The sequence below is a fragment of the Cetorhinus maximus genome, chromosome 14 (genome assembly GCF_964194155.1).
Source record: "Cetorhinus maximus chromosome 14, sCetMax3.hap1.1, whole genome shotgun sequence".
NCBI classification, from domain to species: Eukaryota; Metazoa; Chordata; class Chondrichthyes; order Lamniformes; family Cetorhinidae; genus Cetorhinus; species Cetorhinus maximus.
The window spans coordinates 7,056,645-7,083,030 of NC_135892.1; the positions used below are offsets into that span (position 1 = coordinate 7,056,645).

Genomic DNA, 26,386 nt, shown 5'->3' on the forward strand with positions numbered 1-26,386 from the left:
TTCTACGTTTCTACATGGTCATCCTTAGATTTTCAATTCCAGATTTATAATTGATTCATATTTCACCATCTGCCATGGTGGGATTTGTCCCCAGAGCACTAGAAACATAGAAAATAGCAGGAGTAGGCCATTCAGCCCTTCGAGCCTGCTCCACCATTCATTATGATCATCCAACTCAATAGCCTGCTCCCACTTTCTCCCCATATCCTTTGATCCCTTTCACCTCAAGAGCTATATCAAACTCCTTCTTGAAAACATACAATGTTTTGGCCTCAACTACTTTCTGTGGTAGTGAATTCCACAGGCTTCCAACTCTCTGGTTGAAGAAATTTCTCATCTCAGTCCTAAATGGTCTACCCTGTATCCTCAGACTGTGACCCCTGGTTCTGGACTCCCCCACCATTGGGAACATGCTTCTTGTATCTACCCTGACTAGTCCTGTTAGAATTTTATAGGTTTCTATGAGAACCCCCTCATTCTTCTGAACTCCAGCGAATATAATCCTAACCGACTCAATCTTTCCTCATATGTCAGTCCCGCCATCCCAGGAATCAGTCTGATAAACCTTCGCTGCACTTCCTCTATAGCAAGAACATCCTTCCTCAGATAAGGAGACCAAAACTGCACTCAATATTCCAGGTGTGGTCTCACCAAGGCCCTGTATAACTGCAGCAAGACATCCCTGCTCCTGTAGTCAAATCCTCTCGCTATGAAGGCCAACATACCATTTACCTTCTTTACCACCTGCTGTACCTGCATACTTACTTCAGCGACTGGTGTACGAGGACACCCAGGTATCGTTGCACATTCCCCTCTCTCAATTTATAGGCATTCAGATAATAATCTGCCTTCTTGATTTTGCTACCAAAGTGGATAACCTCACATTTATCCACATTATACTGTATGTGCCATGCATTTGCCCACTCACTCAGTTTGTCCAAATCACACTGAAGCACTTCTGCATCCCCCTCACAGCTCACCCTCCCGCCCAGCTTTGTGTCATCTGCAAATTTGGAGATATTACATTTAGTTCCCTCATCTGAATCATTATACATTGTGAATAGCTGGGGTCCCAGCGCCAATCCCTGTGGTACCCCACTAGTCACTGCCTACCATTCGGAAAAAGACCTGTTTATTCCTACTCTTTGTTTCCTGTCTGCCAACCAGTTTTCTATCCATCTCAATACGCTACCCCCAATCCCATGCGCTTTAATTTTACACACTAATCTCTTACGTGGGACTTTTTCGAAAGCCTTCTGAAAGTCCAAATAAACCACATCCACTGGCTCCCCCTCATCAACTCTACTAGTTACATCCTCGAAAAATTCCAGTAGATTTGTCAAACATGATTTCCCTTTCGTAAATCCATGCTGACTCTGTCCGATTCTGCCACTGCTTTCCAAGTTTTCACTGTTTTACTCTGGGTCTCTGGATTAATAGTCCAGTGACAATACCCTACGCCACCATCTCCCCTTGATGAGTTATATATGTTGTAAGTGTAGAATTAGGTATTTTACTAAATGTGTTTCGTGAATGTTGAGACAAAATAAAGGCGTTAATTTTTAATAAATAACCAGCATCATTTATTTCTTCTGTAGAGGTGCACAAATTTCACTCTATGCAGCACTATAGCTTACTAAGTTTCCGTCAAACTTTGCATGACTGTTAAAACATGCAACCACATTTAACAAACATCACATTTAATTTCATGTTATAAACATTCACTGACGAGTAGACAGCAGCAAAAATATTTTTAAAAAACCATAAAGTAACACGTGGTCAAGCAAAATTGTGTTAATGTATCAAAATGAACAAATTCTTTAGTGTTCAATGCAGTGCCTCAAGTCAGAAACAAATTGTTTCAGTAAATAAATTTGGAACAAGTTCGTTAATGTATGCAACTCAAAGTATTTCATCCTACAAAGTGACAAACCCCCACCCATGTAAAGGTCTTGTTAATGTCCCTGAAAATATTCTCTTAATACTGATTGCTATCACAACAGTTACTTCACCACAAAATACTGTTAGTTTATCAGAAAAAAAAGAATGTAGATAAGATACAAATCCAATCCAAAATACATTGCACGTCTAGTGTGGAAAAAGTGCTTACCAAAGAAAAAAAAAGTCACTATTTTATAGAAATACAAATTCCACACATTTCACTGAGCAAGACTCTGCAAGAGAGTCCTGAATGTGCTGCAATCTATTACAATGTCTGAGCCTTTGAACCTGATATGAATTCCATCCCCTGCACATGTTGAAAGACAGACAAACTGACCTCCCGAGGAAACTAAGCTCCAGAAGGTACTGCTTGAAGTCACCAGCCAAGTCATGAGAAATACACCTCACGACTGCCTGATTGATTATACTGCGGCACTATGCACCTGAATTGGTACACCAGCAGCTCAGGGAACTGGAGTACAACACGTTATTTTGCTTTGTATATCTTTGACCAACAGTTTCAAGATCGATCATAATCTGTTTTCACTGTAATATCCTTCAGTCTTCTTCATTCACATTTTCTGGTGCTACCATTTATTGTTTGATTCTCATTTCAATGATGTGCTAAGAGGTTCTCTCCATTCAGCGATATCTGTATTGTCTCATAAGAGGTACAATACAGGAAGGGGGTCCGGCTAGCTTGAGGAATGGATGCTTTAACAATTCTTGTGCGGATGCCCTTTGTAAAGGATCCCTCACTAACATCAAGTCCAAGAAGCCTCGCAGCACAGATGAAGCCTAAAGCACACGAGAAAAGAAAATATGAAATAATGGGTTTAAAAATGTAGAATATTCCAGATTACTTTGCAACTGTCTCTGAGAAACATTTAACTTGCTCATAGATTAACAATATATTTAATGTTTTTCTTACATTTAACCTTTATTCACAAATTCCATAATTATTTTGGTTCATTGTACAACCACTTATACACTTGTGTATAATGCGTCCATTTATAAATTATGTTTTCTGGCTAAGGTACAGATATATTATTTATATGTGGGTGGTGCACACATTCTGTGTCAGTGAATCAATTTATTTAGTGCTTTGATTTTGAAACTTCATTTGCAGGGTTCCAAGGGATGGATGTTTCAAAGTGTATAACTCATAATAAAATGCACATTCTTTATTGCTGAATACTAAAGTTATTAAAATGCTAGAGGCATTATTCATGACAATACTCATGACAGGTTGCCAGGTATATTGATTTATAAGGGCATTGAGTATTGCTGAGAAAAGAGACATGCCATCGAAGCTTTTTGTCTTGCACTCATCAGGACAGCTACACAAGATACACCAACAGTAAAGGGAGCACCAAATTGGATTGCATGAGAAGAGAGTGCTGATTGGTTGGCAAGTGGACTTTGATTGGTAGAGACATTGCCATGGAGAATGCAGCACAGGACAATTAACAGTTAACTGCCAAGCTTTTGTTTCAAATTCAACCTAAGCAGATCGACTCTGATTGGTCAAGGCATTGCCATGGGGAATGAGCCAGGGATTGACTGTCCCCCAGCTTTTGTTTAGTTGGAAAAGGCGTAATACGTGGACAGGCTTCTTCTGTCTGCAAAGGACAGGGCATTTCTCAATTTAACAAGGTGCTGACTGGTATTAGCAGTTGCTTGGGCCATTAACCACCAGGCTAGCCTCCTTTAATAGTTGACATAATAACTGGTTATGACCTGTACATTTGAGTATTAGCCGGTTTAAAAAAAGCATAACACCCAAAACACCCGTAAAGTTCTAATCGTAAATGAAAGGTTTTTTTCAATGGCAGGTATGACACTTCATGAAATGCAGAACACTTCATCATAGTTTGGGCAAGTATTTTGTTCCAGCATATTATCGCATTGTATCAATTTTAAGCAAGCTGGGAGAGGCAGGGAAACGGCATTTTAAAACATATTACTGATTAATATTAAGAGTGCTGGTGAGGGGAAACATCAGCTGGAACAAGGAGAAAAACATCTGCTGCAACTGCTTCAAATTTTTAGACATTTCTCCACAACTGTCCCATTACTCTCAGGAATTTCTGGCCCACCAAATACTGTAGTTGGTGCTAATGAGGGAAAACTACCCGAGTGTCATAGAGGTCTACAGCACAGAAAAAGGCCCTTCGGCCCATCGAGTCTGTGCCGATCAGACAAGTACCTAGCTATTCTAATCCCATTTTCCAGCACTAGGCCCATAGCCTTATATGCCACGGCATCGCAAGTGCACATCCAAATACTTCTTAAATGTTATGAGGGTTTCTGCCTCCACCACCCTTTCAGGCAGAGTTCCAGATTCCCACCACCCTCTCGGTGAAAAAATCCTCTCTAAACCTCCTGCGTCTTACCTTAAATCTATGCCCCCTGGTTATTGATCCCTCCACCAAGGGGAAAAGTTCCTTCCTATCTATGCTCCTCATAATTTTATACACTTCAATCAGGTCTCCCCTCAACCTCCTCTGCTCCAGGTAAAATAACCCCAGTCTATCCAATCTCTCCTCATAACTAAAACTCTCCAGCCCAGGCAACATCCTAGTAAATCTCCTCTGCTCTCTCTCTAGTGCAATCACATCCTTCCTATGATGTGGATTCCAGAACTGCATGCAATACCCTAGCTGTGGCCTAAACAGCATTTTATACAGTTCCAGCATAACCTCCCTGCTCTTATATTCTATGCCTCGGCTAATAAAGGCAAATATCCGAGACGCCTTCTTAACCATCTTATCTACTCTGGGAATTGAATTCTGTGTGACTTCATCTCTCTCTGGATCCCTCTCCCTTTTGTCTTACGAATCTGCCTTAATTTTTCTCAGGGGGTGATTGAAGCCCATCAGTTAAACGAGTGGGCAATTAAAATGGGACTAAGGCGACGAGGTCTGGCTCTGTTCTGATTTTGATCTGATCTTCCCAGCACGCAGAAAGGACAGCTACCAGAAACCAGAGGAGTTGTGTTATAAATATGTAGGTTGGGGGTCTGATGTTGCCATCAGAGGCTGACTGCTATTTTAACTGGGGGTTGGTGGCTTTCCTGCCAAGACAGGAGCAGTGGGAAGAGCAGTCACAGGTTCAAAATGCAAGAGCTGAAACACACCATTATGCCCCATTATGAAAGATTAGGCCTTCTCTGCCACAGGCATCCCCCCAGCTGACCATGAGCCCCTCCCAAATCCTCTCTTGATGACTTATCAGAGTGCTGCTTCCCAAGGGGTGCGAGTGGGAGACTGACAGGGCTTATGTACATTCAAGACTAGGAGATAAAATCCCCCCGGTTCTTGGGCTATCAAAGTTGGGAGAGTTTTCATCTTGCCTTGGATCCCACATGGACAGCTGCTGCTCCAAGTTAAAATGGAGACTTCTCACTCCATCACATTCCCTAGCTGTTTGTCTATATCTCTCTCCATCTATGTGTGTATGTGTCTCTCCCTCTTCCCCCCTTTTGTTCCTCTCTGGATACCTCTCTATCACTTTCTACTTTTGTGTTTCTGTCTCTGGGTCTGTGTGCCATTCTCTCATTCTGTTTTTTGAATCTTTCTTTTACTTTTTATGTCTTTGTGTTTCTCTGTTTTTCTTTTGTTCTCTGTGTGCATTTGACTGCTCCTCTCTCTCTGCAATCCCTGTCTGTCTACCATTCTCTTGCAATAGCTTCTGGTCTGTGTTTTTTTTCTTGATTGCTTTCTCTTTGCCTTTCTCACTCTTTGTGCTAATCTCTTGCTAGTTGTCTCTGGATCACTATCTTTCTTTCCTGTGTGTGGTTTCCTCCCTCACCGTTTCTCCCAGGATCACGGTCTCTCTGTGCTTTTTATCCTCTGCATATATGTGTGTTTCTTTCCATGTGTCGCGCTCTTTCTCATTTTGTCTCTCACCACCAGTATTTAAACAATCCATCCCTAGACTACAGTGCTCCCATCAAAACATACCCTCAAAGTATTTCATAGTTTATATTTTGTTTTGTTTTTAAGTAACTACCCGTAGCCTCTCTTTCTTCAGGCTTTAACTTTGCATTACAGATTTGCGGCACTGACTAAAGCTGAAGCAAGCTAAAATGTTCCTTTAGAGTGAAAATGCTCAAACGGCAACATACTGGAAATTATTGATACAAGTGCATGATAAATTATAGATAAGTAAGATCTCTTCATCTCCCTGTGGTGGTTCTGGCAAAGCCATGAACTTAAAGTTCTCAGCTTTTTGGAGAGGCTGGGGTGTTTGATGATAAACAAATAATTAAACACAGAAAATTAAATTGGATAGGCAAGTTTCATTGTTTTCTTGTAAATCTTGTCATTTATCAATATCTCCACTTGCAGAAATAACCTGTTTAAACTAGTGGAGAATGCAAGTTGGCAATCAAAAATATTTTGCAATAATATTTTATTTGGTTGATTCCACTTTGTTTCTTCAGTTGGTTATTTCTAATTGGAAGTTGTTTGACATAGCTGACTATTAATTCCTGGTTTGTGTGTGCTGATTGGCACATTTCATAACTTTTTGTGATTTGTTGCTGTTTAATTGGAAGTTTATTGAGCCAATCAAGTGCAAGGAATTTTCCTACACACCTAAAAATAAAGTTAAATATTTGCATATTTGCCTAAAGACAAGATTGACCTCTAGTTAGAACAGAAGATAAGCAAAGGACTAGAATTCAATTACTGACATTAATTGCACTTCTCAGGTAATCATCCTTCATCCAAAAGGTGATGTATTCACCATTCATAATTTTAATTAAATATCTTCTCAGTGTTTGAGCCATGCTCACGTTGAAAAACTGAATGAAAATATTACATGACAAGAGCATAATAGAATGCCCAATATGAATTAGAAATGATACATCTTTAAGGTCTTGAAATCAAAAAGGGAACATTAATTTTTCATAAAAACATGCACAGTACAAATTGGTCATGAAGTGGTACTCTCAAGTTAATCAGAGATTTATACATATATATATATATATATTGAATTACTTTTCTTGTCTAATTTGTTTGAGGATCTGATTTCTATGGGCTTGATTTTAATTGACCCTGTCCAGCTGCCAGTTTAACTGTAGACTTCATTCTTGTGGCTAAGATGTACATTGAAAGCAGGCGGATGCCTCATCAATGCATACAAATTGGAGTCCGATAATGTTATCGCCCTCTCCCTCCTCTTTGACCAAGCTTTTGGTTATCTGTCTTAACATCAGCTTGGGTGGCTCAGTGTCAAAATTTGTTTCATACAGTTCTTGTGAAGGGCCTTGGGATGTTTTACTCTGTTAAATGCATTGTTGTTATCATTAGGCAAATCATGAGCACTGCTCAATGGCCAACCTGCCGAGTAAAATTTCATGGGACGGGCTTCGGACACTGACTCACTGGGAGCACTATTTAAGGGGCACTCACATTGCAGCAACCCATGTCCTACTGTAATCAGTGGGTTTTCAAGGGATTTTTATGCTTAGCGATTACTTAGTTTTGCCTTATGGACCTCTCATAGCTTATCATGGATGCCATTCTTGGTTCAGTGCTTTGGATGGCACAACAGTTGGAAGAAGAGGAAGAGGAGCAGGAGCAGCCTCAAGACTCAGTAGAAGGCAGTAGGTGGCAGGGTGCTCTTACAGAAGGTCTTGCCCAGGCTGCCATTGTCCAGCACATCATTCTACAACTGGACTTACCGGTCCAGGCAGCCATGCTGTCCCAGTTGTTGTCAAGTCATCACTGCCGTTTGCCTAGGCTCCTTACAGGCTGTTAAAGGCAATACCACCTGCATCTCCCAGTCTGCAGCACATAGCTGCCTCATTCAATACTGTGCTCAAAAAGGTTTTGGATGGTCACATGGCAGTGATTGTACCTTAGCTGTTCAGGTGGGATGTGGTTGCAGACTGGTGTCGACAGCCACAGTGGAGTGGGTAGCCCTTTGTCCCCCAAGTAGCCATCTTCCTACATTCCTGGAGGAGTGAATTGTTGGAAGATTGACCATCAGGGACGCGATTGAGCACTAATGCACTATTTGCCAGGACTAACCAATACATCACCTTTCTCAGGCCAACACAAAGGACAGAACCCTGGAATTTACGGCACTGACTAGGTTCCCTTGTGTCTGGTCATTTTTGACTGCATTCAAGGAACCATCAAGACAGCAAAAGCCAAGCCAACAGCTTCAGTCAGCAGGAAGGACGGTCACTTAATTAATGTGTGATTGCCACAGAAGGAGCAAGCAGGTCTGCCATTACGATGATTTCATTCTGTAACATGTATCTATCCTCCAACTCTTCATTTTTCCGAGAACATAGTAGGGTGGCTGGCTGTGGCCAAGGGCTAACTCCCTGCACACTTGACTGATAACACCCCTTAGCAATCATATAAACAGGAGTAGTTCATTCGCCCTCTCAAGCCTGTTTTGCCATCCAATTACATCATGGCTGATCTGCACCTTAACTGCATCTACCCGCTTTAGTCCCACGCTACTTAATACCTTTGGCTAACAAAAATCTACCAGCCTCAATATTGAAATTTTCAACTGACATCCAGCACCAACAATTTTAGAGGGAGAGATTTATAGATTTCCACTACCCTTTGTGTGAAGAAGTGTTTTCTGATATCACCCTGAGTGGCCTGACTCTTTTAGGGCTATATTCCCTTGTTCTGGACTCTCTCACCAGTTTGTCCTATCTACCCTAAATACTGCTTTGATCATCTTAAATCTCAAATGGATCATCCCTTAATCTTCTATATTCAAGGGAATACAAGCCTAGTCTATACAATATTTCCTCATAATTAACCTTTTAGCCTCAGTATCATTCTGGTGAATCTGAACTACACCACCTCTAAGGCTAATATCTCCTTCCTGAGGTGCAGTGCCCAGAACATAGAAACATAGAAACTAAGAACAGGAGTAGGCCATTCGACCATTCGAGCCTGCTCTGCCATTCAATATGATCATGGCTGATCCTCTATCTCAATGCCATACTCCCGCTTTCTTTCCATAGCTCCTGATGCCCCTAATATCCAAAAAATTATAATTTTTTTCTTTAATATACTCAGTGACCTGGCCTCCACAGCCTTCTGTAGTAGAGAATTCTACAGGTTGACCACCCTCTGAGTGAAGAAATTTTTCCTCATCTCAGTCCTAAATGGCCTGCCCCATATACTGAAACTGCGGTCCCTGGTTCTAGACTTCTCAACCAGGGGAAACATCCTCCCTGCATCTAGTCTGTCTAGCCCTGTTAGGATTTTAAATGTTTCAATCAGATCCTTCTAAACTCTAGTGAATACAAGCCTAGTCGAACCAATCTCTCCTCAAATTCAGAACTGAATGCAGTATTCCAGATGGTCAAACCAGAGCTCTGTACAGCTGTAACATAACTTCCTCCCCTTTGTATTCCAGCCCTCTGGAGATAAAGGCCAACATTCCATTAGTCTTTTTAACCACATCATGTCTGAACAACTAAGTTATAACCACTGTTGTGGGATTACCTGGACCATTATTGAGCAGGGCACAGCACTATTGAAGCAACAGTTCAAGTGGCTGAATAAGTGTGGGGGCTCTCTACAACATGAAAGGTTGCTGCATCATTGTTGTGTGCTGCATATTGCATCATCTGGAATTACAGAGAGGACTGCAGTTTCCAGAGGCAAAGGACTAGGAGGTGGCATTATTTGACATGGAAGAATTGGATAAAGGTGAGTGAGAAAGAGAAGAAAAAGGCCAGCACAACCGATTGCAGCCGGAGGTCAGGGAGTCATTGAAAAAAGCACCACTTCTGCTGACCTACTCATTCCTGAAATGTTACATAAAGCCCCTCGGCAATTAGACGTACTTGTTAACTCCCTAATCACTCCCTTAAAGCAGGCTGAAACCTAGGCCAGGGAGTTTTTTTTTGGACTCACCCCACCTGCCCAAAACCCACTCCGGGTTAAAACCAACCCCCACTTGTTGAAAGATAAGTTGTATGAAATAATTTTAAAGAAATAATTTGGGAATTCTACCTTGTGTACATCCTTTAATCTTGGAGGAAGATTGTCTCGTATTCTCCTCATGGCTTGAAGAGGTGGCTCATTGAAGTACGGTGGTTCACCATCCACCATTTCTATTACCATGACCCCAAGAGACCATATATCCACCTGAAAAATAATTTAATTTTGTCCATTAAAATAGATAACAATAATCTAATATGTTGATCATGGCCACTGAAGTATTGTAGCAATAGTCTGAATGGAATTAAAAGTTTAAAGAGCCATTGTGATTCATGCAATTAAACGTTATAATTTAGAGACCACAAAGTCTGGTTTCAGATGAAAACATGCTGCACAACCCCAAGTGGTCTTATCCTTACTTCAGTTCCATAAGGTAATCTAGAGATGACCTCTGGTGCCATCCAATATGGCGTTCCAACCAGTGACTTCCTCCTGGGGACTTCTTTTGACACTTGTGCACAAAACCCAAAATCTGATAATTTAATCTAAAAAAAAACATAAAATAGCAAAATCAATTTCCTCCGCCGAATACCATTTACTATCTTTCTCCAGGCTTTTGCTATAAACTATAGTTTATACTTAAACTATAAATGTTGAAAGTAAAAGTGGAAAAGATTTCTGTGGTTGCTCACTGTTTATTAAATATACTAACATTCGATTAATCAAAGCTGTAAAGAGAGACATGTTGCTGAACTTTTTCATCTTGCACTCATCAGGATAAATGCAAGAATAACAAATTTCAAATGATCAACAATTTATACAACAGGAGAAAAGGATGCCAATTGGTTGGTAAGTCAACTCTGATTGGCTGAGGTGTTGCCTGGGAGAAAGCAGCTGGAAACTATAGGTTCTCCAAGCTCCCAGATAGTTCAAAAAGGGTGAAAGGCTGGAACATATTCCTTTCGTTTGCAAAGAATGGGTCCCTGTATATTAATGTATGTTGCTTCTAGCAAGCGTAAATGAGCCACATTATGAGCTCAACTGATTATCTTAAATTGGTTGTTACTGTATCTATTGGCACACTCAGGATTGTTCAGCCAGTGCTGCCAATTGTGGAATCACATCTATTAATAACATTCTATTAATTACTTAGTCATCTAATTTTGACATAACTTGTGGAGATCTGGTAGTATGAGGAAGTATCAACAATATTGCTTACCCTGCCATCACTGGTTAAAAGTATAGAGTCACTCTTTATATCCCTGTGGATAACCCCCTGAGAATGAAGGTATGCTAGAGCCTTCAAAACAGATAAGCAAACAGTCGCTATTTGTTCTTCATTCATTCTGCAATTAAAAGAAACAATCATGGTTAAAACTATTCACCTAAACAGAAAAAACTCCTTCCACTCCAGGCCACTTGTTGACATTATCATGATCTGTGCCACAAACCCATCTACATACATGTCCAAGGAGACTTTACCTCTATCCCAACCTATGTCACATAGCATGTTTTTTTCTCCATTTTGCTGTCAGGGTGGTGGTTGGCGTGCAAGGTTGGATTTTTCATCATTCCACTTCTATTCCAAATTAAAAACGACTTGTTCAGGATCTGTTTCCTTCTCTGCCCCGCCCATTGGAAACTAATAAAGGTCACTGTTATTTAATTATTTGATTTTATTTGACCAGCTTGTTGCTTGAACTTTCTAAAGATATAGACATACACTATGAACTGTATGCAATCAAGAGAACAATCCTGGATAATGGAGTTGTTTTTAATTTTAATGATTACCTGTGCTCTCCTCTTTGATATATTTACTCTCCCCACTCCAAACTGAACCAAACTAAGACTTTAATTTGCTCTTTCAAATGTTGATTGACCTGCTGTGGAACATCTGTTGTTGGTTCAGGACTTTTTACTCTTAATTACATTCAAATAGTTCAGTATGTAATCTCTAATCCTTCTTAATAAAATTTAGAAAAGTAATTTGGACAAATGTAAGATTCATCGACACATGGTATTGCATGAAATTGGAATATGTTAAGGTTGAACATTTGGTCCAGGGTAAAATCAGAAGAACCAAACAACCATATTTTATAAGCCATAAAATACAGCAAAGAAATGTTAATTCTTAGGACTTTAATTACAAAAATAAGTCATTCCATCAATCTAACCAACAGAGTAGAATTTGGAAGTACAATGCAATAAGTATCATTAACCCACTGAGAGATGGCTCAATGTGTTCGATCAACCATATGGTGTAACAAACCATCTGTTCAAAAAATCAACTGCAGAAAAAACATGGGGGATGGAATAACAAGAACATTGCAAAGTCAACAAAGCTGTAGTTAATATATTATTAAACATATTTAAAAAAATTCAAATTGATTTCTCAATGTTTGTAACTTCCCTTGAAAATGCTTACTGCCACATTTAGAACACATTTTTGGTTTTCTTCCTTGATCTTTTTTTCTTTATTCTTTCATGGGAATGTGGGCATTGCTGGCAAGGCCAGCATTTGTTGTCCATCCCTAATTGCCCTTGAGCTGAGTGGCTTGATAGGCCATTTCAGAGGCAGTTAATGTCAACCAAGTTGCTGTGGATCTGGTGTCACCTGTAGGCCAGACCAGATAAGGACAGCAGATTTCCTTCCTTAAAGGACATTAGCGAACCAGATGGGCTTTTATGACAACCAATGATAGTTTCATGGGTCACCATTACTGAGACAAGCTTTCAATTCCAGATTTTTGGGATTTGAACCTATGCCCCCTGAACATTAGCCTGGGCCTCTGGATTACTAGTCATGACATTCCACTGCACCACCATCTTCCCTTCCTATGAAAACAGACTCCACAAGAAGGCAACTCCGAAATAATGTTCTACTGTTGTGTTAACTGAATAAATTGTAGAAGTCATTGCAGAAATTATATATTACTGCTGAAAGCATGGTTGAGATAATACAAGTAGTCATTTAATTCGCTTACATATTTTATCAACTATCCAAAACGCCACACATTTAAATTGTCCCATTTACACTGAATGAACCAACATTACTGCAATTCCCAGGAAATAGGCTTGAGGAATTTTCAATATTTTGCTTCACAATTTAGATTTGGGTGATTTCTGATATAACATTTGTTTTCTGCAAAGGTGAATTTGATGGTTATAAAGGCAACAATCACCAGCACGTTGTTACCATGGTATAGCAAAATAAACTCTTTGTACAATTTGCAGTCTTGAAATTCACTCTCTTTTGGCTGATAAAATCAAGTCAAACTCTAATGATCAACCAAGCGTAAACTAGGCTCCAGAGCCCTTGTGCCAAAATAGGGACAACATTGAAACGCAGAATAAATGTTACAAGCTTATGTGTTGCACGCCAGATGACACACATCGCTTTTTTGATAAGGAAAGAGCGGTTAGACCAATCTGACCCCATTCTACAGGAAAGTATATTGGGCCAACCATTAGGCATTAACAGCATCATGAAGAAACTCACAACTCGCTTTGGCCCAGGATTGCTTGGCTACTGGAGCAAATTTATTGACAGAAGGCAGCAATGAGAATTTAACAGAGATGAACATCATGATACACAGAATAAAAATGCTCAAAAATTAACATTGTCCATTTTGATTTTTATATTCCACTGTACACAAGGAAACTAATTACTGTGATTGAAAAACATTTAGTTTTTCTGTTTTCGATCTACCCTAGTCAATGCAGTTTAACGCAATTGCTATTTGTAATGAAACTATACAGAAAAAACTTAATTGCTGCATCATTGCATCAAAGGTAATAGAAGTTAAAACATAAAAAAGTTAACGAACTAGAGTTTTGCTGCTGAATCTCCGCATTAAAATGGGCTGTTGCCGTTCCCTGGAGGGACAGTATGCATAGAACTGGAAAAAAAATCTTGCTTGTGGCCTGATTACCACCCACTGAGTTTCTATACTATCAAAAATGGTAACCCGACATTCTGCTGACAGCAATCTGCAATAAAATCAGAGGAAGCTGAATAACTCAACTCCTTCTAATTTCAATAGAAAATTTAATGTACTGATTGTGCTGCTTTAACCAGTGATCTGAAAAAGTGATCTAAAAAGTGTAATTCAGTTAATAAAACAGTTAATAAAAATCTTTTGCAAAGCTCAAGAGTCATTTTCAACAATGAGTTACGTGAATTCTGCAAATTGAAAAAGCGCATGTTTAACTTTTAAACATATGAGTAAAGTAATTAAAAACTTTTAAAACATGTCCTCTCATGTGACAGTATCACAGGAGCTGGTACATGTCAATGAATTTTTAAAATAATTTTTATTGAATTTTTAAACACTTCATGAAACCTCATCCCGCCTGTGGATGGGGTTTCATGAAAAATGCGAAGGCCGCCTGGGCTCTTCGCCTGCCCGCCAACCTTAAGGTCGGACGGGCAAGTTCATTTAACTATTTTAATTTTAAATGACGTCACCATGCGACATTTTACGTGTCAGCAAGCAGGCCCCACTCCAGCTCGCCGACCGGAAAATTCCTCCTTTTGTCTTTAAAGACTATGCTTTCTGCAGAATATTTATGCCTGTAAATACGAAATCAGTGTGAAGATCATACTGAATTCCACTCTGATTCAGCTGTATTGATAAAATCCAACCAACATAGCAGTCCAGGTATGGAGCAGCACTGTGTTGACATCAGTGTAAAAACATACCACAACATATCTCATGATAATGCTATTCAAGGGAAAGAGAAAACAGGGAACTATAGGCCAGTTAGCTTGATATCGGTTTTTGGGAAAATGCTGAAATCTGTGATTGAGGAAGCCGTGACATGTACTTAGAAAATCATAGTACGATCAGATAAAGTCAACATGGTTTTACGAAACGCAATTGTGTTTGACAAATTTATTAGAGTTTTTTTGAGGATGTAACTAGCAGGGTGGATAAAGGGGTAGATGTAGTATACTTGGATTTCCAAAAGGCATTCGTTAAGCTGCCACAGAAAAGGCTAATACACAAGATAAGGATGCATGGAGTTGGAGGTAATATGTTAATATGGATGGAGGATTGGTTAATGGTCGGGAAGGTAGGTATGGGGATCCAGAAGACAGCAACGGAGGGGCCTCAGCCTATGCAATTGTCCAACAAGTTCGAGGTTATTGTAGCTGGTCCGGATGAGAGCAGGAACTGCTGGGAAGATAAAGAAGGAATGTGGTTGTAGTAGGGGACAGTACAATTAGGGGGACAGACACTATTATCTGCAGCTGAGAGCGAGCGTTCCTAAGGCTGTGTTGCCTGCTCAGTGCCAAGGTTTGAGGACAACTCCTCGAAGTGAGGGAGGAACTTGGAGTGAGAGGGGAAGGATCCAATTGTCATGGTCCGATGATATAGGCAGGACTAAGAAAAAAGTTCTGCTGCAGGAGTATGAGAAACTAGGGGCTAAATTAAAAAGCAGAGCCACAAAGGTAATAATCTCTGGATTACTACCTGAACTATGAACAAATTGGCATAGGGTAAATAAGATCAGAGAGTTGAATGCGTGGCTCAAAGATTAGCGTGAGAGAACTAGGGAGCACAGTTTAAAAATAAGGGGTCTCCTACTTAAGACGGAGACAAGGAGGAATTTCTTCTCTCAGAGGGTTGTTAGCCTTTGGAAGTCCCTTCATAAAGAGCAGTGGGGGCTGGGTCATTGAGTATATTCAAAGTTGAGCAAGACAGATTTTTGATCAGCAGCAAATGTGGGAGAGAAACAATTTGTGATTGGGGGAGCAGCGCATATCAGTGACGATGAGCTCAGGGCCCGGGGAGCAGAGGTGCCGGGGAGCAGGGCCCAGCGGGCTGGTGCAGTGTGTGAGGCAGCCGGAGCAGGGCTCAGGCAAGTTCAAGCGGGGCCCAGATAAGCCAGAGTGAGGGCTAGAGCAGTGCTCAGACATGTCAGAGTGGAGCATGAGGGAGTGGGAGCAGGGCCCACTGGTGTCTGAGTAATTGAATGACTGGAGACTGTGTGAGAGCGTGTGAGGGGTGGGTGAGAGACAGGGTGTGGGGGGAGGGGGAGAGTGTGTGTGGTGAGTTAGTGCGAGGGGAAAGAAAATGTGAGGGAAGGAGACAGTGTGAGGCAGAGAGATTTTGAGGGGATGAGAGACTGTGACGGGGGGCTGAGAGATGGGAGAGAAAGAGTGTGTGTGTGTGAGGGGGAGAAGGAGAATGTGAGGGGGAGAGGGAGAGAGTGTGAGGCGAGTGTGTGTGAGGCAGAGTATGTGTGTAAGTCTGACTCACTCCCAGTATCAGGGTTCTCATTCACCCCCACCATCATCATGCACTCTCACAGTGGGTGTGGGTGAGTGAGTGAGTACCCTGAGACCGGGACTGAGCCGGACACACACACACACACACTCTCACCCCATTACACTCTAATACTGATTTTTATTTGTTACTCATTGTTTTTTTCACTCAGCAAGTTGTTTCTTTTCATACCTCAGTTTTTAAAAAAAATTCATGTCTAATGTTGTGTTCATCTTTCCGAAATTTGCTCAGTGCCTCCTTGAAAGAGAAAAATTTTGAAATGTGCCCCCCCCCCCCAACCAACCCATGCAAAAATGTTGGACAAGCCTGGTCTAATGAATCTTCTGGTTGCAGCAAGGAGCCAAGCTTGAAATGAGCACAGGTCAAAGAACTGTCATTACAAAGTTGTAGCCTTGTCCCTGACCAGTGCTGGGAACTCAGCATTAGTGAATTTACTCTGTTCAACCATTCTTTTCTTTTTCCAACATTTTCACTTATCATTACAGTGAGTTAATTGCAACAAGTATAACCTGGTTCAGCATGATGAGACGATATCATTTCATGCACTCAAGCCTGTCCAGTATTTCATTAATGGAAGTAACATTATTGGAAGAGCTAACAGACAGAGAGTGGATGCAGCTCCTTTAATGCTACCATTACACAACAAATCGCTAAGATCAGTTCCCATTAAGATTTCATTTGTGAATTAACTTTTTAATTAATTACGTTTAAAGCAAAAGTTTGAAAATGTTTTAAGTTTCAGTTAGTTAAGGTAGCTGGTAAAATCCAGAGATTTGAAAACATACCTTGTATGTGTAACAATGTCTGTTAAAGCACCACCTTCCAGAAACTCCATAACTACCCATAACTCATCTCCAACCAAGTAACTGTTGTACATGTCCACCACATTTTCATGATGGTAATCACGCATAATGACAACCTATATGTTTAAAAAAAAACAAAATCAGAAAATCATAGATTTCTGAAGCAAATTATAAATAATGTAATATAAAATAACAGGATGTACATTTTAAAATTGTGTAATTGCATTTTTCTTTATGGGCATTACTACTGTGGATTTAATGTTACAACAACATTCAGAATGCAGAAGATAGTAATATGGTAAAGGAGGACACTAGAGAGAGCCCTACCATAAACCAACAGCTGTAATTCACCAATTTAACATCTGGTAACAAAGAAGAGATCTTTATTCCATAGCTGTGCGGTTACAAAAAAAGCCTAGAGTATCGAGTTCTATTTTAAATGAGAGAAGGGGCACACCTGATCATTCCTCAAAGCGTATTGCAGACAGCCCAATTAGTCAGGCATGCCCTTCAGGAAACAGTGTAAATCAAGACTAAAGTAACAAGGCAAAAGGAATTATCCAGTGGCACCAGTGGGCAAAAACTGAAGCTTCTAGATGCGGAGGAAATGTCCCCAATAAAATCTCTGATAAAAATGAAACTCGTTTTCCATATGGGTTGCAAATTGAGGAAAAGAAAGAAATCATGTGTGAGAGTGTGTATGAGAGAGAAAGAGATTCCCAAACAGATTTACGTTTTGTGGCTGTAAAGGAAATATCTTTTGAATAGGTTTTTCAAATGGGCTAGCTACATCTCAATATTCCACGTGTCTCATATGCAATTCAATTAAAGACCATTACTGTTAATATTTGTTCTATAATAGTTGGTTTCTCTATCCAAATTAACATCAGATAATGGACTCCTAAGGTTAGGCAATTTAAAATAGGTTTATATGTGCAGTCCTTCCTTCCCAGCACTGGCCACATGCTATTCCTGGCTATGCCAAGTTCATTGGAGATGGATATATTGTGGGCAAACATTTTATTCAACAGTTTCGCTTGCTCTGTAATCACTTTGGGTAAAAAAAATGTGCGTAGACACCTCTTTTGGCTCACTCTCCTCCCCTCCCTCTCAAGTCTATTCTCCTCGTGTCTCCAGCCAACATAAACAAACCAACATTCTCACATTAATACATGATCTTACCAGGTTGTAACAGAGAACACAGAATGGATTTAATTTTAATCTCCGCAAAAAATGGTTAGTGGGATGTTCGGCTTAGACATTTTCTGTACTTTTCCCAGCCAACCATGTTATTTCAAGGAATTATTAGGCAGAAAAAAGCTAAGGATGTACCAAGACACTTTAAGCTTAGGCATGTTTCTTAAATCTATGCAACTCTTTCTACTTATTATCTCCAAGTAGATCCTGGCATATATTGGGCCTCTGGCATCATTTGGCAGCTAAGAGATAGGTGTGAAAATCCCTGCAGCATATTTCCACATCTCTGAGCTTGACATAGCATAATTAGTTTGCAGAAAGCCAGATTTGACAGTAGGGTACAAGTTTTCATTTAGAAATGTTTTTAAAATTATTCAGTTTAATTTCCTTTAATCCAGGATGCAATATTAACCCTCCACCCCTTTCCCCACCAAAGACGAAACCTGGGAAAAAAACTCTCTCAGAGATAAAATGAGTTCATTATTTTAAGATCCAGCAGGTGACTGATCTCCTGCTAGAGTGCCTTCCTTTATTCTGGACCTGGTTAGAAAGAAATGCTGACTGTTTCCTATACCCAATGGAAAACTCCAAAAAATATTTTCTGGGGGAAAATACAGGCCTGTGATTCAACTGCAAGATAAGAGTGAGGTAGAGGCAGAAAGGTTGGAAAAATCTTATCACTGTCTGGCAATGTCCATGAACCTTTATGGTAGTTCCTCTTCAACCTCGGATGATCTGATGGGAGTTGGAAGACTTGCCTCGTGACACACGGCAGAAAATTAAACAAAACTGTGGTTTCTGGGCTCAGTCTGTGGCAGTGCATGCTTCCAAGATTAATACTATCAAAACTCTTAATGGCTTTGCCAACTTCTCGGTTAAAAACCTTTTTTCTCTAAAGCATAAGCCTGTTCGATCAATATTCCAAGCTTTGTATCGGTTAGTTGATAGGCTCTGCCTATTTAAAAAAAATTACTCAGTGATTAAAAAGGTGAAAAGTTTTTGTGATGTCTAACAGGCAGAGAGAAGGCTGCATTATGAAAATGCTAAATACGTTCTTAAAGTTATTTCCTACAACAGGCAAGCTGGTTGAAGGACAGACAAGGCAAGGTAAATAAAAAGGTGAAGAGTGTAATCCTTGCAATGTCCCCTGTGAACCCCAGGAAACAAAACAGATGTAGGAGCAAGAAAGTGTATTTTGTATTACATAAATACAACTCCAGGCACAGAATATATCAACTGGCTTATACTCCAAGGAAAACAGAATCTCTGTGGGAAATAATGCAGTTGATTTATTCAGAGTCCTGATTACATGATGTCACTACCTCCTTTCTTTTGGGTGCCAGTTTGGTCCATAATAATGACTTTTGTGGATTGGAAAAAGAAAAATGAAAAATACTTTTAGAAAATCAAATTCTTTTTAAACACTCCATTGAGTGCAAAGAAATTAAACCTGAGAAACAGTATTGTCAATTTTATTCTACGTTAATAGATATGAAAGTTAGTTATACCTTGCCCTCAGCATACTGTCATTTTTATTTTTGTGCATTTAATGTAAGTTATTAGCTGGTAAGATTGTCTGTTCATGATTACAGTAATAACTGCATTTATTTCATAAAATCATAGAAACTTACAGCACAGGAGGTGGACATTCAGCTCATCATATCTGTACTGGCTCTTTGAAACAGCAGTCATGCTTAGTCCCAAATACCCTATTTTTGTCCATAACCCTATTAAGCTCATATCGTCAAGTAACCAACTCCCTTTTCAAATTATTTCTGGAATCACTTTTCACCACCATTTTAGGTAAGAGTGTTGCAACTCTGAGTGAGAACATTTCTCCTCAGTTCTGCTCTGGGTGTTTTGCCAATTATTTTGAATCTTTGACCTCTGTTGACTTAGCCACAGGAATAACTCTTCTCCATTTATTCTATAAACCCTCTCATCTTGGAACTTCAATGAGGTCAGCTCTTAGCCTTCTCTACTCCGAGGAGAACTGTCCGAACTTTCCCAACTTCCCCTCCAAACTGAACTTCCTCATTGTTGGAAACATCTCGTAAACATCCTCCGTACCCTTTCGAAGGTCTTTACATCTTTCCTGAAGTGTGATGCCAGGAAATATCCATCATACTCAAGTTGAAGCCTAACCTGTGATTTATAAAGCTCTAGCATGACCTCTTATATTCTATTCCCCTGTTTGTAAAACTGAGTGATTTGCACATATTTTTTTCAAAAATCATGTTATCAACTTGTCCTTCCATCTTTAAGAAATTGTGTATATGAACACACTGCTCATCTATACTTCTCAAAATTGTGCCATTTGTAGTATATTGTCTTTCCATATTGGCCCTCCCAAAGTGCGTCACTTCACACTTGCCTGCATCTGCCATGCTTCTGCCCATTTCACCATCCCATCTATGTCATCCTGAAGCCTTACCAAGTTTCGCTTCATCTACAAACTTGAGAATCCCAGCACACGATTCTAGGTCATTTATAAAAATTGCAGAGTAATGGATGCCAGACTGACTCTTGGAGAACACCAATTTAATGCTTTAATGTCTTTAGGTTAAAAAAAGAATGTCCCAAGGTGGTCTCACACACACACAAAAAAAGATAAGGAAGTGAACACTGAGCCATGCAGGGAAAGATTAGAAAGTGAAGTGGCTGAGGCTAGATTGAAGTGATGGGCTTTCAGAAGGTCATTGAAGGTGCAGGGCGAAGTGGAGACAGATAGGGACGGAATTTCAGAAAATGGAACTGAAGGTTCTGTCACCAATGGTGGGCTGAAAGAATGGTGATCTGTACGAAAGTCCAGTGCAAAGGACCAAAGGGTGTGGGTGGGGATATAAGTTTGAAGTAGTTGTTGGGATAAGGTGGGACAAGATGATGTAGGGGTGGAAATTTACCTTGAAACACTGAGCCTAACCCTGTTCTTTAAAAAAAAAAGCCCCTTATCTAAGATAAACCTTGGAGAACAATATTAACAATGTCCACTGAGAAGGCCACAGAATAGGGACCATGGAGGAAGGTCAGAGTGGTGGGGGGTTATCTTGGTGGGTAGACATCCAGAAAAAATTATGGGAAAAGTATTTTTTGCTTGAACAATTATTTGAGTGCTGCAAACACACTGGAAGTATGTTAACTGACAAGAGAGGGAGAAAAGTTAACATTTCAAGGGCACAGGTTTGTCTAAAGTTTTAATATTTTTGCTGTTTCCAGAAGCTGACAGATCTGCTGTGCACTCACAGCTTTTTCTCAAGATTTACCCCACTTGCAGTTCTTCCATTTTTAATCTTACCAGTTCTGTGCTGGTAGATTTTAAGCTTTCTACATTAACACAAAAGGGCACCTATAGCACTTGAAATAATTTTGCTGCTGTTAGTTCAATTACCGATTGAATGACAATATAGAATATTTTACATTAAGTCTAAGAATTGCACAATCCTATGCTCAGAACCCATCGTCATAGCTTTGGCAATTTAATAGTCACATAAAAATAAAAACAGGGTGGCTTCTGGTTCTGAAAGCTTGAAACATTTAGTAATTAATCATGAACCATAAGGGAAAGAGTGAAACAGCAGAGCACTATAACCCTTTCAATTTGCATTAGCACCTATGTCTTGATGGGGAAAAATCTAGTCAGATAATCCCAAAGGGAAATAATTTTAATCAATCTCACTGGCTCAATCAAATTTTGAAAATTATTTCATATAAAGTCCAAGACGTTCTCATGTATGAAAAAGACATTTTCTCTAACCTCGTTGAAGAGCAGTTCCCTCCTCTGCTGTTTTCTTAGGTCCATTTTCTTCACTGCCACTCGTTTCCCGGTGTGCTTCTCTGTTACAATGCAAACGATGCCTGTGGAGCCCTCTCCGATTTTGATGAAGTTTTCCAAGTACTCCCGTGGATCACCTGCGTTAACTACAAGCTGCAGGGCAGCTCTGAACTGCTCGTGGGATACACGGGTGGGCTGCTGTTGTGTCGACGAACTCCAGCTTGGATACTGGTAAGCACCTTGGTTAACATACTGAAAATTCGACTGAGGCGGCGTATTGTGATATTGAGATGTTTTGCAATATGATGATGGAAAATAATGGCTAGATGTTGCGTAGATGGGGTTGGTTGGACACTGAGGTAGTTTTGATGGGCCTCGAGGATAGGTGTCTGACCAAGTCATCTGAGGACTTACACCCCTTTGTAGTTTTTCATAATCCACCTATAAACACAAAAAAAACTAACGGATAATCCAATTATGCTCATGTTCTTTCTAAAACCTTACAGCTTGCTGCAAACCCAATAATCCCTACCGACGTGGTGTAACCTCTTTATGACAAAATGTACAGAGTCTCAATGGAAGGCCTTAGACACTGCCTCGTGATGTATCACAATTGCAAATAATTACAGCCACTGATTCAGTTAATCAATCACTTTCACCAGCGGTGCTCGGGGATGGACAGGACATAAAACGCAACACTGCTATCAATTGCCAGCACCACTACTGGCTGCCTGCCAAGAGTCCCCTGATCCATGTTAGTTAAATGCACATTAATCTGAATTTGGCAGAGTAATCAAGGACCCAACTGAACTGTGAAATTGAATTCTGCAGTGGAACATCATTTGCCCACTTTATGCTAAGACAGCAGGAGAGAAATACTATGGCATCAATTTGTCACTGCTATCTGCTGTTAAGGTGGAGAGGACTGAGTATCGAATACCTTTAGATTACACTATATTTGGGAGCTAACTGGGAACAGAATTATCATTGATAAAAGATCAGCATTTGAAGGAGAAATTCATTGCCCATCGCAAAAATGGAAAATTTGATAGAAATTTGCATATTTTAAAAACCATGCCTCCTTGAATGATTCCCCTTCTTAACAGAGACATGCCATTGCTGATAAGATAAATAACAGTATTCCTCGCTAAAATAGTATTCATATTAATCCTGTGTTAAAAAAACAGTGGTTAAAAAAAATACTGATATAGTGCTGCAAGGAGGCAGCACAGCAAACTGGGCACCAACATGCTGCACCACACTCTTGTGCATTGCAAGCTCATTGCACCTGACCCTCTATTATCAGTGGTATCCAAACTGTGGCACCCAAACTTTGCAATCTGTTCAATGGTGTTCACGTAACTCATTTTTCCTTGTGTTTATAATTGATATTTGTTGATTTGTCATGTCTGAATTTAATGGATTTGGAAATTTGAACAGGGTCGTTCTTATCATGACTATGTCATTGATGGAATGATGGGTCTGCGGTTTGAAATGTATGCCAGTTAATGGGAACATGGATTTAAAACTTGATGCATGGCCTTCAAAAGTCCATTAGACATATCCATGGGCTCGAGACCAAAAGCCTGGGCACCCTGCCATCGCATGCTAAGCTGTGTTGCTATAATGAGGTAACAACTGGAGGCCAGTCAAGAACGGAAGGAGGGTAAACAATCAGCAGGCTGCTCCCTTACACACACGAGCAGCTGTTTTCATTGCAGCATTGGTGTGGTCTTTAAAGTCAGTCACCCAGTTCCCTTCTTGGCATGGATAGTATGCAGCTTAGGGTCAACAAGAAAATGGGATGGAGAATAAACATAAATACACACAATTTTTGGAAAAATTAACTATAACTGCTTTCCATTGTTGGATTAGAAATGCTTAAGTCACAAAAATAATTTAGACTGTCAAACACCATGGCTCAGTGGCATATAATGTGTAATTTTTGATCTGAAAGAAAACGTTCAGGATTTCTCACTAATTGGCAGTGTTGTATGGAGATCTGTGCTGTAATATATTCTGCTCTAATGTGGCAAGATACAGATTTGAGTGCGCAATTGCCCACAGCTGGAATTCAGGACCCTAGCACAGCTTCCTAACAACGTTGCTAAGTGGATGAAGGGCAATTCTCCATGATAAAGCCATAAAAGCTGGACGTCCAAATTACCTGGGCTGTTCCTATGTAAAAACCTCTGAGGTTCCCCAGAAACATTATAAAAGCTGGGAACCAGGCTTCCTTTCCATTGTCTTGCCATTGCAATGCAATGAGGTGAGAAGTAGCTAAGATGTGCCAAGATGAATGAAATGTAACAAATTGGAAAAGTTGTAGCTGATAGAATTTGGAATTAGTATTTAACATTTATTCAATTTGTTTCTCCTAATAATCATATACTAAGGAGGTGGAGCAAAATGGGGCTTCCCTCCCTTTCCACCTGTAACTTATAAACTTCCAAAAAAAAACAATCGAAACAAATTTATATTTGCTAAATTTGTATTCCACGGAAACTGTAAAACAAGGCACAACAACGATCAATGTTTGAATCTTTCCATTCTGCAAGACAGAGTCTGTTATTGTCAGTAAGCATGCTTGGGTACTTTTCACAATCAGTTGTACTATTTAGACAAAAAGTAGATTAAAACAAATTAAACCTTCCTACTGTGCATTTAACATTTCTAAAATAGAAATTATTTTATATATATAGGTATTCACAACACATACACAAACATATATCTATATATATACACAAAGTATAAAGCATTTGCCCCATTTCTATTAAGAAGGCATTTGAGAAAATAAGGAACGTTTTAGAGCTATTACCAGAGAACTTGCAAACGGTCCTATTGTACTACAACAAAAGCCATCACTGATTTGGTCAACTGCTGTATTAGAATGCCACTTCAGACCTGTATAGGGAAAATATGCAACGTGTTTTCTGACTCTACTTCACTACATTACTGCTCACGTTCCATTAATAGTGTTTGTGCATTGCTGAGACTGATTCACAACCCAAGGAAAACCTTTTACAGCTTGTAAGTTCAGTCTGCATTCAAGATCATGTCAACAGTGCAGATTATGTTCTGTCACAGGATCTTTACAGTGCAGAAGGAGGCCATTTGACCCATTGAGTCAGCACTGACTCTCTGAAAGAGCATTCCACCTAGTCCCACTCCCCTGCCTTATTCCTGTCCACTCCCCTGCCTTATCCCTGTAACCTTGCACATTCTCTCTCTTCAGGTAGCAACTCAATTCCCTTCTGAATATCTCAGTTGAACCTGCCTCCACCACCCTTTCAGGAAGTTTGTTCCAGACTCCAAACACCCTCTGGGTGAGAAAATTTTTCCTCACATCACAATTACTCCTTTTGTCAATTATTTTGAATCTGTGTCCTCTAGCTCTTGATGTTCTCTTAAGTGGGAACAGTTTCTCACTATTTACCCTGTCCATACCCCTCAGTATCTTGAATACCTCTATCAAGTCTCCTCTCTGCCTTCATTTCTCCAAGGAACACAGTCCCAACCTGTCCAATCTATCCTCATATCTACAGTTCTTCATCCCAGGAATCATTTTTTGTGAATCTCCTTTGTAATTCTCTCCAATGCCTTCACATCCTTCCTCAAGTCTGGCACCCAGAACTGGGCACAGTACTCCAGATGAGGCCTAACTAGCGTCCTATACAAGTTCAACGTGACCTCCTTACTCTTGTACTCAATGCCCCTATTAATAAAGCCTAAGATACTATATGCTTTATTAACTGCTCTCTCAACATGCCCTTAGATCTTCACTTACCTATGTACGTATACACTGAAGTCTCTCTGTTCTTGCACCTCCTTTAGAGGCTCTCCTTTTATTTTATACGGTCTCACCATATCTTTCCTGCCAAAGCGAATCACCTCACACTTCTCTGCATTGAACTTCATCTGCCACCGATATGTCCAATCCACCAACATGTCTATGTCCTTTTGAAGTTCAAGACTATCCCCACTATAGTTAACATTTTCAATCTTCACATCATCCGAAAATTTTGAAATCATGCCCTGCATGCCAGTCTAGGTCATTAATATATATCAGGAAGAGCAAGGGTCCCAACACTGACCCGAGGAACTCCACTACAAATCTTCCTTCAATCTGAAAAACGATCATTTATCACAACTTTCTGCTTCCTGTCAATTTCTTATCCAGGTGCCAACTTTCCCTTTTATTCCGTGACCTAGAATTTTGCTCACAATTCTGTTGTGTGGCACTGTATCAAATGCCTTTTGAAAATCCATATACACACTAACAGTGTTTCCTTTATCAACCTTCTCTGTTCCCTCCTCAAAAAACTCCAGCAAGTTAGTTAAACATGATTTTCCCTTGATGAATCCATGCTGGCTTTTCTCAATTATCCTGCACTTATCTAAGTGATTATTGATTTTAGCCCGTACTATAGTTTCCAGGATAGCTTT

General features: G+C 40.0%; 1 protein-coding gene across 1 annotated transcript in view; it reads right to left on the bottom strand.

Annotated features, from left to right (window-relative positions):
* Positions 1-1,564: 1,564 nt before the first annotated feature.
* The window catches only part of pak5 (p21 protein (Cdc42/Rac)-activated kinase 5), a 193,199-nt gene continuing 168,377 nt past the window's right edge, over positions 1,565-26,386 (bottom strand). The window contains exons 4-9 of the mRNA XM_078556439.1: positions 21,923-22,381; positions 16,954-17,087; positions 11,095-11,221; positions 10,295-10,420; positions 9,948-10,082; positions 1,565-2,739 (exon numbers count right to left, since the gene is read on the bottom strand). Of these exons, the coding sequence (XP_078412565.1) occupies positions 2,584-2,739; positions 9,948-10,082; positions 10,295-10,420; positions 11,095-11,221; positions 16,954-17,087; positions 21,923-22,381 (1,137 nt within the window). The 3' untranslated portion in view covers positions 1,565-2,583. The remainder of the gene's footprint in view (positions 2,740-9,947; positions 10,083-10,294; positions 10,421-11,094; positions 11,222-16,953; positions 17,088-21,922; positions 22,382-26,386) is intronic.